General features: G+C 38.2%; 1 protein-coding gene across 1 annotated transcript in view; it reads left to right on the top strand.

The window, feature by feature from the left end:
- Positions 1-17,203, top strand: part of LOC110001097 (uncharacterized) — a 35,877-nt gene that overhangs the window by 14,828 nt on the left and 3,846 nt on the right. The window contains exons 14-24 of the mRNA XM_065963829.1: positions 2,029-2,223; positions 2,827-3,035; positions 3,159-3,186; positions 3,508-3,702; positions 13,635-13,843; positions 13,967-13,994; positions 14,317-14,511; positions 15,115-15,323; positions 15,447-15,474; positions 15,796-15,990; positions 16,715-16,923. Of these exons, the coding sequence (XP_065819901.1) occupies positions 2,029-2,223; positions 2,827-3,035; positions 3,159-3,186; positions 3,508-3,702; positions 13,635-13,843; positions 13,967-13,994; positions 14,317-14,511; positions 15,115-15,323; positions 15,447-15,474; positions 15,796-15,990; positions 16,715-16,923 (1,700 nt within the window). The remainder of the gene's footprint in view (positions 1-2,028; positions 2,224-2,826; positions 3,036-3,158; positions 3,187-3,507; positions 3,703-13,634; positions 13,844-13,966; positions 13,995-14,316; positions 14,512-15,114; positions 15,324-15,446; positions 15,475-15,795; positions 15,991-16,714; positions 16,924-17,203) is intronic.

The raw sequence follows: 17,203 nt of genomic DNA, 5'->3' as shown, positions 1-17,203 counted from the left end.
TATATTTTGCCCCCCTATGTGATGATGATTCTGACGGGGGGAGCCACTTCATCAAGATGGCGGCCATGTGAAATTGCTAAGTGCCAATATGTCTTCCAGGCCACTTAGAAAGTCAATCTTGGTGTCAATATAAACATTTTCTGGGTCAAGGAATTCATTAAAATGTCATTATATGATTATTTGTGCCACGATCAAACATGTATGTTAACTTTGGCAATGTATTACATCATTTTTCTTGGTTCCTAGGCAGTTGGACATGATTCATGTTTTTTTTCTTCGAGTGATCCCTCCCTCCTCAACTGTTCACTCTGCCACCACATGGCAAAGCTGTTAGCTCTTCTTTTTCTTGGTCTGGTTGCTATGACGTCTTTAAAGTCTGTTTGACAGTTGTATGATGACTCATCAACCTTTTTTTTCCCCGTCTTTAGTGTCCGGGAAAAAGTTCTATGTCTTGGTGTCGGGAACAACACATGGGGCTCATGTTCCTTGGGTCAAACAATTCAGAGGCATGGGCCACACCGAGGTCCAATCTGAAGGTGAAAGTAACTACATTCTGCTGTTCTGTCCCATCGTGTCCCGAGTTGGAACAGACATCAGTGAGGCTCTGGAAAACCTTCAACATAGTAAGTAATAACCTTGTCAGTGTGTGGAAGATTTTAAATCGATTAGTTAAAGATCAATAAGGAGCAATCAGTTAAAAATATACATTTTCTATATTATTCTTTATTTTGTTTATTTACAGGTCATTATGGAACTTCAAATTCTTCTTTTTTTTACAAAATAATCCTGGAAATACCCACAATAAGACCATGAAAATATCCACATAATGACAAAGAAAATACCTACAAAGTGACCCTGACAATGCTTACAAAACAACAAAATAACTACAAAATACTCAAAAAATGACCCTGGAAATACCTAAATATGACCCTGAATATACCCACAAAATTACCCGTTAAGTTTCACTTCAAGCTCGTTCTGCTGCTCCCAAGTGGCCAAGTAAAAACTAAAACAACGAGTACTCAAAACTACTATCTAATTAATAATTCTGGTTAAAGGAAGAATGTGCAACTTTTTGCTCCGTAGTCCTCGACTAGAACAGCTTTCATACGCAGAGGGAGGAGTCGGCCGTCCCCGTCTTTGTAAACCTGATGTCAACTTCTTCTTCTCACTCAGAGAGACATTTACACATTCTTCCTTTAATGGAAAAAAAAGAGAAAGGAAACGTATTATGTTGTACAAATTATATTTCTTGTCGTTATTTATGGTTGTATTGGCTACAAACTGAGAAGAAAACAATATGATCTCCCCTTATCATATATTGACTCCTTTAACTTGTGTTCACAGGTAACAAAGCAGTTATTCTGGTGGTCATGCATCACACCTTCAACGCTGACTACGTGTTGGCTGAAAGCAGACGGCTGGTCAACAACCCAAACGTCTGCCTGGTTGTGGACTGTCTGTTCCACGAGGGACGGCTCCTCAACTGTAACCGTAATGGCATTGCATGGTTTGAGATCAAGAAGTTTTTTGGAGCTGCTTCTCTACCTGCTCAGGTAAAACTAGATTTACTGCTCCTGTAATATCAGTGGATAAGGATTTATTATAACCCTCTGTAGTAATGTTGTTTTATCATTCTATCGTTTTCTAAATTATTTTCTTTATTTTCTCCTCTTTAGGTTTCTGTCAGGGACAACATTCGAAAATGTAAGTATAACGTAATATTTTTCAGCATTTCTCAAGCCTTTTTTTTTAAAGGTCACATATTCTCCTCCTCTTCAACTAGTTTAAATAAGTCTCAGAGTTCCCCAAAACATGTGTGTGAAGTTTCTTGTTCTAAATCCACTCTGATCCTGTATTTGATCATGTCTATAAACCCCTCTATTTCAGCCCTGCTCAGAACAGACTGTTTCTGTGTCTGTACCTTTAAATATGTAAATGAGCTGTGTCTGACCACACCCCCTCTCTGCCTTTGATTGTTTGACAGTTGTATGATGACTCATCAACCTTTTTTTTTCCCGTCTTTAGTTTCTGGGACAAAGTTCTATGTCTCGGTGTCGGGAACAACACATGGGGCTCATGTTCCTTGGGTCAAACAATTCAGAGGCATGGGCCACACCGAGGTCCAATCTGAAGGTGAAAGTAACTACATTCTGCTGTTCTGTCCCATCGTGTCCCGAGTTGGAACAGACATCAGTGAGGCTCTGGAAAACCTTCAACATAGTAAGTAATAACCTTGTCAGTGTGTGGAAGATTTTAAATCGATTAGCTAAAGATCAATAAGGAGCAATCAGTTAAAAATTTACATTTTCTATATTATTCTTTATTTTGTTTATTTACAGGTCATTATGGAACTTCAAATTCTTCTTTTTTTTACAAAATAATCCTGGAAATACCCACATTGTGACCCTGAATATACCCACAAAATTACCCTTTAAGTTTCACTTCAAGCTCGTTCTGCTGCCCCCAAGTGGCCAAGTAAAAACTAAAACAACGAGTACTCAAAACTACTATCTAATTAATAATTCTGGTTAAAGGAAGAATGTGCAACTTTTTGCTCCGTAGTCCTCGACTAGAACAGCTTTCATACGCAGAGGGAGGAGTCGGCCGTCCCCGTCTTTGTAAACCTGATGTCAACTTCTTCTTCTCACTCAGAGAGACATTTACACATTCTTCCTTTAATGGAAAAAAAAGAGAAAGGAAATGTATTATGTTGTACAAATTATATTTCTTGTCGTTATTTATTGTTGTATTGGCTACAAACTGAGAAGAAAACAATATGATCTCCCCTTATCATATATTGACTCCTTTAACTTGTGTTCACAGGTAACAAAGCAGTTATTCTGGTGGTCATGCATCACACCTTCAACACTGACTACGTGTTGGCTGAAAGCAGACGGCTGGTCAACAACCCAAACGTCTGCCTGGTTGTGGACTGTCTGTTCCACGAGGGACGGCTCCTCAACTGTAACCGTAATGGCATTGCATGGTTTGAGATCAAGAAGTTTTTTGGAGCTGCTTCTCTACCTGCTCAGGTAAAACTAGATTTACTGCTCCTGTAATATCAGTGGATAAGGATTTATTATAACCCTCTGTAGTAATGTTGTTTTATCATTCTATCGTTTTCTAAATTATTTTCTTTATTTTCTCCTCTTTAGGTTTCTGTCAGGGACAACATTCGAAAATGTAAGTATAACGTAATATTTTTCAGCATTTCTCAAGCCTTTTTTTTTAAAGGTCACATATTCTCCTCCTCTTCAACTAGTTTAAATAAGTCTCAGAGTTCCCCAAAACATGTGTGTGAAGTTTCTTGTTCTAAATCCACTCTGATCCTGTATTTGATCATGTCTATAAACCCCTCTATTTCAGCCCTGCTCAGAACAGACTGTTTCTGTGTCTGTACCTTTAAATATGTAAATGAGCTGTGTCTGACCACACCCCCTCTCTGCCTTTGATTGTTTGACAGTTGTATGATGACTCATCAACCTTTTTTTTTCCCGTCTTTAGTTTCTGGGACAAAGTTCTATGTCTCGGTGTCGGGAACAACACATGGGGCTCATGTTCCTTGGGTCAAACAATTCAGAGGCATGGGCCACACCGAGGTCCAATCTGAAGGTGAAAGTAACTACATTCTGCTGTTCTGTCCCATCGTGTCCCGAGTTGGAACAGACATCAGTGAGGCTCTGGAAAACATTCGACATAGTAAGTAATAACCTTGTCAGTGTGTGGAAGATTTTAAATCGATTAGTTAAAGATCAATAAGGAGCAATCAGTTAAAAATATACATTTTCTATATTATTCTTTATTTTGTTTATTTACAGGTCATTATGGAACTTAAAATTCCTCTTTTTTTTTTACAAAATAATCCTGGAAATACCCACAATAAGACCATGAAAATATCCACATAATGACAAAGAAAATACCTACAAAGTGACCCTGACAATGCTTACAAAACAACAAAATAACTACAAAATACTCAAAAAATGACCCTGGAAATACCTAAATATGACCCTGAATATACCCACAAAATTACCCGTTAAGTTTCACTTCAAGCTCGTTCTGCTGCTCCCAAGTGGCCAAGTAAAAACTAAAACAACGAGTACTCAAAACTACTATCTAATTAATAATTCTGGTTAAAGGAAGAATGTGCAACTTTTTGCTCCGTAGTCCTCGACTAGAACAGCTTTCATACGCAGAGGGAGGAGTCGGCCGTCCCCGTCTTTGTAAACCTGATGTCAACTTCTTCTTCTCACTCAGAGAGACATTTACACATTCTTCCTTTAATGGAAAAAAAAGAGAAAGGAAATGTATTTTGTTGTACAAATTATATTTCTTGTTAATATTTATGGTTGTATTGGCTACAAACTGAGAAGAAAACAATATGATCTCCCCTTATCATATATTGACTCCTTTAACTTGTGTTCACAGGTAACAAAGCAGTTATTCTGGTGGTCATGCATCACACCTTCAACACTGACTACGTGTTTGCTGAAAGCAGACGGCTGGACAACAACCCAAACGTCTGCCTGGTTGTGGACTGTCTGTTCCACGAGGGACGGCTCCTCAACTGTAACCGTAATGGCATTGCACGGTTTGAGATCGAGAAGTTTCTTGGAGTTGCTTCTCCACCTGCTCAGGTAAAACTAGATTTACTGCTCCTGTAATATCAGTGGATAATGATTTATTATAACCCTCTGTAGTAATGTTGTTTTATCATTCTATCGTTTTCTAAATTATTTTCTTTATTTTGTCTCTTTCTATAATGAGATAAAGATCTCTTTATAATCTCTGCCCCACAGGTTATGTTATGTAGCAGTAAGTTCTAGCATTTTGTGTGCAAAAGAGGAAGGAATGATGCTAATGCCATCCCTAAAACATCAGCGTTAACGTTACTATATCTAACTTTATTAAGCTAGCGTAACTTAAAGGCTTACTCGCGCTGCATTGTTGTGTTAGCACAATCCCACATTACTAATGAAAGAATGACATTTGAAATGAAAATGAGAAGTCACTTCATTGATTGTGACTTTATTTTGCCAGATATTAATGCCTTCGTTATTTGTGCAGCCTACTGTCAGTGTAGGAGATGTTAAAGTTTGTAATCTTTTGATCACTAATCTTTTATGGGAAGAGAAATAAAGAATGATGTAACGGCAGATACACGCTTTAGTAAGACGGAAAGAAGGCAAGCAAGCTGAAAAGTCAGGTTCTTTATTGAGTCTGTCCATAAAACAATAATGAAATGCTTAAATGTACATTAAAAGGGTTTTTAAAATTTTCTTTATTTTGTCTCTTTAGATCCATTTCCCGTCCCCCATTTGTAGCCTTTCCTGACGCATTTGCAGTTGTAAGTATAATGTATATCCTATATCCTATATCGCGAAGTTTGAGATTTCAGATCAGTATTTTTCAAGCATTTTTTTTTAAAGGTCACATATCCTCCTCCTTTTCAACTACCGTATTTTCCGCACTATAAGGCGCACCGGATTATAAGGCGCACCTTCAATGAATGGCCTATTTTAGAACTGTTTTCATATATAGGGCGCACCGGATTATAAGGCGCATAGAATAGAACGTGTTTACAACTGAACAAGGCTGGGAGATATTGTGAATATATAAATATAAATACGTATAAAACGTAACGTATAAAACTACAAAAACAAAAGTACATAAGACGATTTCCTCAAATAATAAATTATTTCTTTGACGTTTCTCTTAACTCTCAAAACGTAGTTTTATACGTAGTGCATTCACAATAACTCAACGTTGTTCAAACGTTAATGTGCATATTCACAATATCTCCCAGCCTTGTTCAGTTGTAAACACGTAAAAGAAACACAGTCTGATACCGCTAATTCAAACGTTAGTGCAGGGGTGCCCAAACAGTCGATCGCGATCGACAGGTAGATCGCTGACTGATTCTCAGTCGATCGCGAGATGTTTTGTCAATATAAAATACAATTGTAAAATAGAAAAGTGATTTCAATTTCATCTCATTGCACTGTTTCCCACACACGATACCTGTGTTGGGAGCCCAAGTATACTTCCGACCTGTGTGTATTTAATTTTTCATTTATTCATGAAATTGCTGCGTGCATGAGAGAGCGAGCGAGAGAGCGAGAGCGCGCAAGAGAGAGAGTGCAGGCATGCGCAATGACGTGCAGGTAAAACCGGGGGGGTAAATGTTTTACCAAAAAGTCATATATAGAAACTATGCTACGAGTATTAAGCGCATTTGATGAAGCTGCAGCTACTTTTCTCTGCTCCTCTCTGCTGTCATGACTGTGAGCATCGCGGGGGACGAGACACACCAACAAACAGCGCGCACACACACACACACACACACACACACACACACACACACACACACACACACTTGCACTGGAGCGCCAGCCACCACGCGAACCTTTTTACTTTTTACTTTTAGTGCTACAGCACACAGTTGATCCGTGATCCGTACAGACCGAGGTGGGAACACACGTGACCCGGTCAAACGGTCGGTTGGACTTTACTCCGTTCACTCTCACCGTGTCTGCAGCTAATTTAACAAAAGCAAAATCATCTCACAGCAGCCTGCTGTAGTCTGTAGTCTGCATTATTTTTTACAGAACTCTCATTTATTATTTTCTGTTTGTTGTGTGAGTATTAAATGTGTTTGTAGGCTGTCGGTAAAGGCTATGGCTCACTATGTGGACTGGTAGATCTCGGCAGACTGGTAACTTTAAAAGTAGATCTTGGTTCAAAAAAGGTTGGGCACCCCTGCGTTAGTGCATAACTCAACATTGTTCAGTTACGTATAACACGTAAAGCTCACTTTTTCAGTTCATTCCCCGTCCACGAATCCCTCGAATTCTTCTTCTTCAGTGTCCGAATTGAACAGTTGGGCGAGTACGGCATCCAACATGCCCGGCTCCCTCTCGTCATTATCCGAGTCAGTGTCGCTGAGCACCGTGTACAACCAGTATGGATCAACCAATTAACCAATTGATCCATATATAAGGCGCTCCGGATTATAAGGCGCACTGTCGTTTTTTGAGAAAATTAAAGGCTTTTAAGTGCGCCTTATAGTGCGGACAATACGGTAGTTTAAATAATTCTCAGAGCTCCTCAAAACATGTGTGTGAAGTTTCTTGTTCTAAATCCACTCTGATCCTGTATTTGATCATGCCTACAAACCCCTCTATTTCAGCCCTGCTCAGAACAGGCTGTTTCTGTGTCTGTACCTTTAAATATGTAAATGAGTTTGTGTTTGACCACGCCCCCTCTTTGCACAGGGATGTGACTTTCTCACTCCATGTCCTATTGTTTACGGTGAGAAGGCAGACTCAGAGGGCAGAACAAACACCTGTTGTGGGAGTGTCAAGAAAAACAAAACAAGTGTTTTTTCACTCATCACATTAACACTTATTCTTCATCTAATTTGTAGGCAAAAAATATTTTAATGTTCAATTTTTTATCTTTTTTTTTCAGGCTTTTCTGGGTGGAGCCAAGGGAAGATCTGTTGTTTTGCCCTCGGGATTATACTCGTGGGGGTACTGATCATTCTGTTAACCGTGCTTTCTATCCTGAATAAGTAAAGTCGAGTAAAGGCCGTCACTAACCGAGAGTTAACCATCTGTTTACTCTCACAATCGATTAACCTTGAAGTATTAGGGTGACACATTAATGAGTAATGTAATGCATGTGAATCATCTTAAGAATATATAATTACAGCTGGATATTAATGTATTGCTGTAGTGAAGTTTATTGGATAATACAGATGTTAAAGTTTGTAATCTTTCGATCACTAATCTTTTATGGGAAGAGAAATAAAGAATGCTGTAACCACCTTCTCCAGTCCACTTGTGCCGACAGGGAGGAGGTTCACTTGTGCTGTAAGGTTGTTTGTTTCCTTCAGCAGTTGGGTTTTTAAATAAACTGTAGGCATTGCTGCCTGTACACTTTCACTGTGGACTTATCTTACTCATGTACTCCATGATTATATCCATGCTGGTTGTGTTTTTGTTACAAGTTTACAATTCACTTAGCAGACGCTTTTATCTGAAGTGACATACATCAGAGAGTAAGAACAACACTAATCCATTCATACACCGCCACTGAAGCAGCAGGAGCAATGCGGGGTTAAGTGTCTTGCTCAAGGACACATTGGACAAGTTACTCAGCTGGGGTTTGAACCCTTGAACTTCTGGTTGAGAGGTGATGACTATACCAACTGAGCCACAGCCGCCATGTTCTTATGTAAGTATTTATTTCTTTGTGCTGTTTTTATGATTTCTGTTGCCTGGACGGATCTCTGTTGCAAACCAGATTGCCCCTTGGGCACAATAAAGAATTTCCAATCCAATCCAATCCCTCTGGATCTTACTCCCCACACAACACGGGTTAGTGTTTTGTGCTTTTATTTTGTCGACTGTGTGCAATTTAATACATTAAATTTACATTGTAAGAATTCTTTTTTTTTTATTCACACTTCAAGCTATTAACAAATCACCTGAGATATCAATTAAACATCTTATTTCCATTAATTTTCCTTTTAAAACCTTATTTTTTTCGATTTGTTTTTGTTTATATATCAACCAGGTGTTTTTCGGTCATCATTCAGACGTAGAGGATTACGAGCAGACCCTGAAGGCAGCATCGGTCAGCAGCACTAAAGACTTTGGGGGCGGGTCCTCCAGCTCTCAGCCTGTCATTAGGTTGACTGAAAGTTAGACTGAGACAGGATATCCAACATGGCGGCTGCTGCTGATGAGCCTCCAGAGCCCCCTGCAGGAACAGATGGGTGACGTCACTCTGCACAGAGCTGCATGGTAGCACATCACTTAGGGTAGCACTATTTGATAGCATGCCAACATAACTTTAAATATGTTTGTTTTTCTTTTTTGTATATTTCTCTCTTTAATAAAAAATAATGAATGAATCAGAAGAGGACTATTCAACAGATATACACTGGTATCAAAGGAGTCTATAAAGTGATCTAGTGGGAATAACTCCAGCTGTATTTGATGTCAGCATTGTGCTGTTGCTTGGGCCTTGCATGCCTGACAGAAAATCCATTTCAATATATGGCTGAAATGAAACGTAAGGGATTACAGCTGCTGCTTCTTGTCTGGTTTGCAGCGACGCAATGATTCTGTATTTTATAATTAACTCCTTATCTAGATTTTTTTTTTTAGACTTTTTTTTGTCTTTATTAAAAATGACATTTTCAGCATAAACTGTTTTATAAAAGTCTGACTGAAGCTGTTCTTTGGTGTTGTTTAATCCATCACATGTAATGCATGTAATATACATTTTACAGCTCTACATATTTTATGGCTTGATAGAAGTATATCAGACATGCGCATTGAACCCTCATTTGCATAAACTAAAGCTGCATAATCTGTGGCTCTCTCCTAAAGTCGCGACATATTTATAAAAACTCCAAAGTTCCAGTTAGTCAACACATTAAAACAAGTTAAATCCAGAGTTTTCTCTGTTTGGAGCTTAACATGTTTCCCCCTTCTCCTTACACTCCCTCCTTCCACCGCTAGAGGGCGGTGTAACACAAAATGATGATTATTATCATTTTTACGTCATTTTAGAAAACCAACACTAATTTGCCAAAGCTCGTGAAATAATGTAATGTTAGATAAATGGGCTGTGTTGATATCTTCTCTCTTGTTTGACTCTGATAGGCGTACACCTGTCACGTGGTTCCCTTATCAGTCAGAAAGCATCAAGTACACGTTGCATCCAAAACAAAAGTGAAAGTGTTTTTGTTTGTGCGCAGACGGGGAGCAGTTCAGCCTGAGAGAGAGGAATGACAGAGACATTAGAAACAAATTATCAATCTATTCCGTAAGTAGGCACTGTTCAAAATATCATCTTTGAGGCTGTTTACGGCTGAATGTCTACAACGCAGCGGAGTTATAGAGATTATAATCCACTAAGGTATCTGAACTGTGTCTGCTTGGCTTGCACACAGCAGCTATGACAAAGCAGCTTTTGATTCATATACTGTAGGCCTGTACTCACTATTCTTCTTTAACTTGATTATGTCTTTTTTTAATATGACGCTGAATCTCGTTTCTTATCTCTCCTTCAGGAACATGGACCAGGAAGGGGCCACCCGTGAGTTAATACATTTACACTTTTCATACATTAATAAAATATAGGTTTGTCAAGATTCAGATTAGATCAACATTAAGACAGCTAATATTTTTTTTTACATAGGCTACTTTATGAGTCCATGAGAGGAAATTCTAGTTTTAAACTTTATTATTGAAAGATTGAAATAAATAATAAAACAGGCTGAAGACTCACAGCTGTGTTAAAGGCTTTTTTAGTACAACATCAATGTCATATTTCTTTTACTCAACAGTCACTAAGCGGCCTCTAAAAGTGAAAGTAAAACTTCAATAATTGGACCGGGCTTTTTTTTTTTTTTTTTTTTTTTTTTAACTTATTTGAAACAGCAACCTTCTTGCTGTGAGGCAACAGCTGTAACAAAAGCATTTGTTTAAACATGTTTTTTATGTTTTAAATTTGTCAATAAAGACGGATTAAAAAAAAAAAGCTGTAAGAAAAGCAGCAACTTCCGGTCTTGAGAAATGAAGCCAGTGCTCCAGGAAGTCACATACAAACCACAGCCAAAAAAAAGCCGTTTTTACAGCATAAATAAACATGTTTACAGCCTGGCACGAAAAACGAAATAGGTCTGATTAGTTATTGTCATCACAGGCACACACTGTGTGATTAAAAAAAAAAAAAAAAAAAAAGGCTCTTTTTTTATTTTGAAAACGTTACGTGTTATTAAAGCGCGTTAGCTGACATGATTGACAGGTGGGCGGGATATAACGGTTTGTTAAACTCGTCTCAGCTCCAGTTCTCAGCCTGTCCCATAGACTGTAAATGTTGATTATTATTATATCTCTCATTATATCTCATTTTTTTAAAATAAAGTAAAAAAACAAACAAACTAGTTTTTAAACTAGTTCTAGAATCAACTTTGAACTGGACTGTTGCCAAGCAACACCTTCAAATTGTCCTGCACTCTTCCTACTTTGTGACTGTGAACATGTTATCAGCAGATCAGCTTCTTTCTGATGTTAATGTTTATCTGTGTGATTGCATTTACGACCAGCGGTGAAATGAGAGTCTGATGACGGTTGCTTTGGTGCTCTGTGTTATTCAGAGATACGAGTTTAATCAAACTGTAATTTAGATTAACAGAGCACATGAGGCGGAGTGATACAAACAGTGAAAAGTCCCAGTCAGTACGTCTACATGCACACATAGATGTTTAAAATATGAATAGGCCTCTAGCAACAATCAAATACACCTTTTGTAAATATAATGTGCAGTAAGGACTTCCTAAAAAAGAGAGTGAAGTCAAACTTTATTTATAAAGCACCTTAAACACAACACATTTAATCCAAAGTGCTGAACAGTGCAGATAGAAAAAAACAATAAAAATGAAAAAAAAAGGTAACAAATGTGTACGGTGTAACACAAAACTTAGAGAAATGGATCCCTGTGCTTGACGGGTCCTAGCAAGGAGTCTTAGCCTAGGAGTGATTTAGGAACATTGTCAGAGCGACTCTGAGCTAGGAAGAGACAGAAACCTTTATCTTAGTGAGGAGGCAGGGTCTACCCGTTGCTAGATATGAGCAACCTTTTTCAGACACTGTGAAAAAAATTGAGAAAAAAAGTCAAACATAGAATCTAGTCAGACATTGTGTAATTATGAACACTTTGAAATTAGCATCTGTGTGATAATTTGTCTGCCGTACTTTAAACGTATATAGCCTACCAGGTGTTTGAAATCACATGCCCACTTGTGCAGCAGCCTCTTCACCTGCTGATCATTACAACAGCAGGTAAAAAAAACCTTTATTAGTGATTGGATGCACTTGTGGAGAAACTCAACATGCATGTCTCACTTTGCACTGAAAGAAGTCTTTGTTGGCTTGAAATGTCTGCACTAATTTATTTTTTATAATAATATTCTTCATGTAGTGTTTGGAGAACATTTCTCTATTTTCTCCTCAGCTTGAGAAACTCTTCATCCTGTTAAAAGTCCTCCTCACAGTTTTACACCTCGGGAGCTCTCTTAAGGGCTGATGCTGCATTCAGGTGCTGCTCGGGTGGTCCAAGTTTCCCAGTTTGGAAGTCGTTCTTCCGACTTCAGTGTGTTCAAGTGATTTCAGTTCGGAGTGTTGTAACAGCAAAAAACATCCTTGATGCTACAGAGAAGATCTATGAAATGTCACTGATAAAAGTTATATTTCTGCAAAAAGTTGAAATATATTTTGCCCCCCTATGTGATGATGATTCTGACGGGGGGAGCCACTTCATCAAGATGGCGGCCATGTGAAATTGCTAAGTGCCAATATGTCTTCCAGGCCACTTAGAAAGTCAATCTTGGTGTCAATATAAACATTTTCTGGGTCAAGGAATTCATTAAAATGTCATTATATGATTATTTGTGCCACGATCAAACATGTATGTTAACTTTGGCAATGTATTACATCATTTTTCTTGGTTCCTAGGCAGTTGGACATGATTCATGTTTTTTTTCTTCGAGTGATCCCTCCCTCCTCAACTGTTCACTCTGCCACCACATGGCAAAGCTGTTAGCTCTTCTTTTTCTTGGTCTGGTTGCTATGACGTCTTTAAAGTCTGTTTGACAGTTGTATGATGACTCATCAACCTTTTTTTTCCCCGTCTTTAGTGTCCGGGAAAAAGTTCTATGTCTTGGTGTCGGGAACAACACATGGGGCTCATGTTCCTTGGGTCAAACAATTCAGAGGCATGGGCCACACCGAGGTCCAATCTGAAGGTGAAAGTAACTACATTCTGCTGTTCTGTCCCATCGTGTCCCGAGTTGGAACAGACATCAGTGAGGCTCTGGAAAACCTTCAACATAGTAAGTAATAACCTTGTCAGTGTGTGGAAGATTTTAAATCGATTAGTTAAAGATCAATAAGGAGCAATCAGTTAAAAATATACATTTTCTATATTATTCTTTATTTTGTTTATTTACAGGTCATTATGGAACTTCAAATTCTTCTTTTTTTTACAAAATAATCCTGGAAATACCCACAATAAGACCATGAAAATATCCACATAATGACAAAGAAAATACCTACAAAGTGACCCTGACAATGCTTACAAAACAACAAAATAACTACAAAATACTCAAAAAATGACCCTGGAAATACCTAAATATGACCCTGAATATACCCACAAAATTACCCGTTAAGTTTCACTTCAAGCTCGTTCTGCTGCTCCCAAGTGGCCAAGTAAAAACTAAAACAACGAGTACTCAAAACTACTATCTAATTAATAATTCTGGTTAAAGGAAGAATGTGCAACTTTTTGCTCCGTAGTCCTCGACTAGAACAGCTTTCATACGCAGAGGGAGGAGTCGGCCGTCCCCGTCTTTGTAAACCTGATGTCAACTTCTTCTTCTCACTCAGAGAGACATTTACACATTCTTCCTTTAATGGAAAAAAAAGAGAAAGGAAACGTATTATGTTGTACAAATTATATTTCTTGTCGTTATTTATGGTTGTATTGGCTACAAACTGAGAAGAAAACAATATGATCTCCCCTTATCATATATTGACTCCTTTAACTTGTGTTCACAGGTAACAAAGCAGTTATTCTGGTGGTCATGCATCACACCTTCAACGCTGACTACGTGTTGGCTGAAAGCAGACGGCTGGTCAACAACCCAAACGTCTGCCTGGTTGTGGACTGTCTGTTCCACGAGGGACGGCTCCTCAACTGTAACCGTAATGGCATTGCATGGTTTGAGATCAAGAAGTTTTTTGGAGCTGCTTCTCTACCTGCTCAGGTAAAACTAGATTTACTGCTCCTGTAATATCAGTGGATAAGGATTTATTATAACCCTCTGTAGTAATGTTGTTTTATCATTCTATCGTTTTCTAAATTATTTTCTTTATTTTCTCCTCTTTAGGTTTCTGTCAGGGACAACATTCGAAAATGTAAGTATAACGTAATATTTTTCAGCATTTCTCAAGCCTTTTTTTTTAAAGGTCACATATTCTCCTCCTCTTCAACTAGTTTAAATAAGTCTCAGAGTTCCCCAAAACATGTGTGTGAAGTTTCTTGTTCTAAATCCACTCTGATCCTGTATTTGATCATGTCTATAAACCCCTCTATTTCAGCCCTGCTCAGAACAGACTGTTTCTGTGTCTGTACCTTTAAATATGTAAATGAGCTGTGTCTGACCACACCCCCTCTCTGCCTTTGATTGTTTGACAGTTGTATGATGACTCATCAACCTTTTTTTTTTCCCGTCTTTAGTTTCTGGGACAAAGTTCTATGTCTCGGTGTCGGGAACAACACATGGGGCTCATGTTCCTTGGGTCAAACAATTCAGAGGCATGGGCCACACCAAGGTCCAATCTGAAGGTGAAAGTAACTACATTCTGCTGTTCTGTCCCATCGTGTCCCGAGTTGGAACAGACATCAGTGAGGCTCTGGAAAACCTTCAACATAGTAAGTAATAACCTTGTCAGTGTGTGGAAGATTTTAAATCGATTAGCTAAAGATCAATAAGGAGCAATCAGTTAAAAATTTACATTTTCTATATTATTCTTTATTTTGTTTATTTACAGGTCATTATGGAACTTCAAATTCTTCTTTTTTTTACAAAATAATCCTGGAAATACCCACATTGTGACCCTGAATATACCCACAAAATTACCCTTTAAGTTTCACTTCAAGCTCGTTCTGCTGCCCCCAAGTGGCCAAGTAAAAACTAAAACAACGAGTACTCAAAACTACTATCTAATTAATAATTCTGGTTAAAGGAAGAATGTGCAACTTTTTGCTCCGTAGTCCTCGACTAGAACAGCTTTCATACGCAGAGGGAGGAGTCGGCCGTCCCCGTCTTTGTAAACCTGATGTCAACTTCTTCTTCTCACTCAGAGAGACATTTACACATTCTTCCTTTAATGGAAAAAAAAGAGAAAGGAAATGTATTATGTTGTACAAATTATATTTCTTGTCGTTATTTATTGTTGTATTGGCTACAAACTGAGAAGAAAACAATATGATCTCCCCTTATCATATATTGACTCCTTTAACTTGTGTTCACAGGTAACAAAGCAGTTATTCTGGTGGTCATGCATCACACCTTCAACACTGACTACGTGTTGGCTGAAAGCAGACGGCTGGTCAACAACCCAAACGTCTGCCTGGTTGTGGACTGTCTGTTCCACGAGGGACGGCTCCTCAACTGTAACCGTAATGGCATTGCATGGTTTGAGATCAAGAAGTTTTTTGGAGCTGCTTCTCTACCTGCTCAGGTAAAACTAGATTTACTGCTCCTGTAATATCAGTGGATAAGGATTTATTATAACCCTCTGTAGTAATGTTGTTTTATCATTCTATCGTTTTCTAAATTATTTTCTTTATTTTCTCCTCTTTAGGTTTCTGTCAGGGACAACATTCGAAAATGTAAGTATAACGTAATATTTTTCAGCATTTCTCAAGCCTTTTTTTTTAAAGGTCACATATTCTCCTCCTCTTCAACTAGTTTAAATAAGTCTCAGAGTTCCCCAAAACATGTGTGTGAAGTTTCTTGTTCTAAATCCACTCTGATCCTGTATTTGATCATGTCTATAAACCCCTCTATTTCAGCCCTGCTCAGAACAGACTGTTTCTGTGTCTGTACCTTTAAATATGTAAATGAGCTGTGTCTGACCACACCCCCTCTCTGCCTTTGATTGTTTGACAGTTGTATGATGACTCATCAACCTTTTTTTTTCCCGTCTTTAGTTTCTGGGACAAAGTTCTATGTCTCGGTGTCGGGAACAACACATGGGGCTCATGTTCCTTGGGTCAAACAATTCAGAGGCATGGGCCACACCGAGGTCCAATCTGAAGGTGAAAGTAACTACATTCTGCTGTTCTGTCCCATCGTGTCCCGAGTTGGAACAGACATCAGTGAGGCTCTGGAAAACATTCGACATAGTAAGTAATAACCTTGTCAGTGTGTGGAAGATTTTAAATCGATTAGTTAAAGATCAATAAGGAGCAATCAGTTAAAAATATACATTTTCTATATTATTCTTTATTTTGTTTATTTACAGGTCATTATGGAACTTAAAATTCCTCTTTTTTTTTTACAAAATAATCCTGGAAATACCCACAATAAGACCATGAAAATATCCACATAATGACAAAGAAAATACCTACAAAGTGACCCTGACAATGCTTACAAAACAACAAAATAACTACAAAATACTCAAAAAATGACCCTGGAAATACCTAAATATGACCCTGAATATACCCACAAAATGACCCTTTAAGTTTCACTTCAAGCTCCTTCTGCTGCCCCCAAGTGGCCAAGTAAAAACTAAAACAACGAGTACTCAAAACTACTATCTAATTAATAATTCTGGTTAAAGGAAGAATGTGCAACTTTTTGCTCCGTAGTCCTCGACTAGAACAGCTTTCATACGCAGAGGGAGGAGTCGGCCGTCCCCGTCTTTGTAAACCTGATGTCAACTTCTTCTTCTCACTCAGAGAGACTTTACACATTCTTCCTTTAATGGAAAAAAAGAGAAAGGAAATGTATAATGTTGTGCAAATTATATTTCTTGTTATTATTTATGGTTGTATTGGCTACAAACTGAGAAGAAAACAATATGATCTCCCCTTATCATATATTGACTCCTTTAACTTGTGTTCACAGGTAACAAAGCAGTTATTCTGGTGGTCATGCATCACACCTTCAACACTGACTACGTGTTTGCTGAAAGCAGAAGGCTGGTCAACAACCCAAACGTCTGCCTGGTTGTGGACTGTCTGTTCCACGAGGGACGGCTCCTCAACTGTAACCGTAATGACATTGCATGGTTTGAGATCGAGAAGTTTCTTGGAGTTGCTTCTCCACCTGCTCAGGTAAAACTAGATTTACTGCTCCTGTAATATCAGTGGATAAGGATTTATTATAACCCTCTGTAGTAATGTTGTTTTATCATTCTATCGTTTTCTAAATTATTTTCTTTATTTTGTCTCTTTCTATAATGAGATAAAGATCTCATTATAATCTCTGCCCCACAGGTTATGTTATGTAGCAGTAAGTTCTAGCATTTTGTGTGCAAAAGAGGAAGGAATGATGCTAATGCCATCCCTAAAACATCAGCGTTAACGTTACTATATCTAACTTTATTAAGCTAGC

The sequence above is a fragment of the Labrus bergylta genome, chromosome 15 (assembly GCF_963930695.1).
Source record: "Labrus bergylta chromosome 15, fLabBer1.1, whole genome shotgun sequence".
NCBI classification, from domain to species: Eukaryota; Metazoa; Chordata; class Actinopteri; order Labriformes; family Labridae; genus Labrus; species Labrus bergylta.
This window is presented reverse-complemented; position numbering and strand designations above follow the sequence as displayed.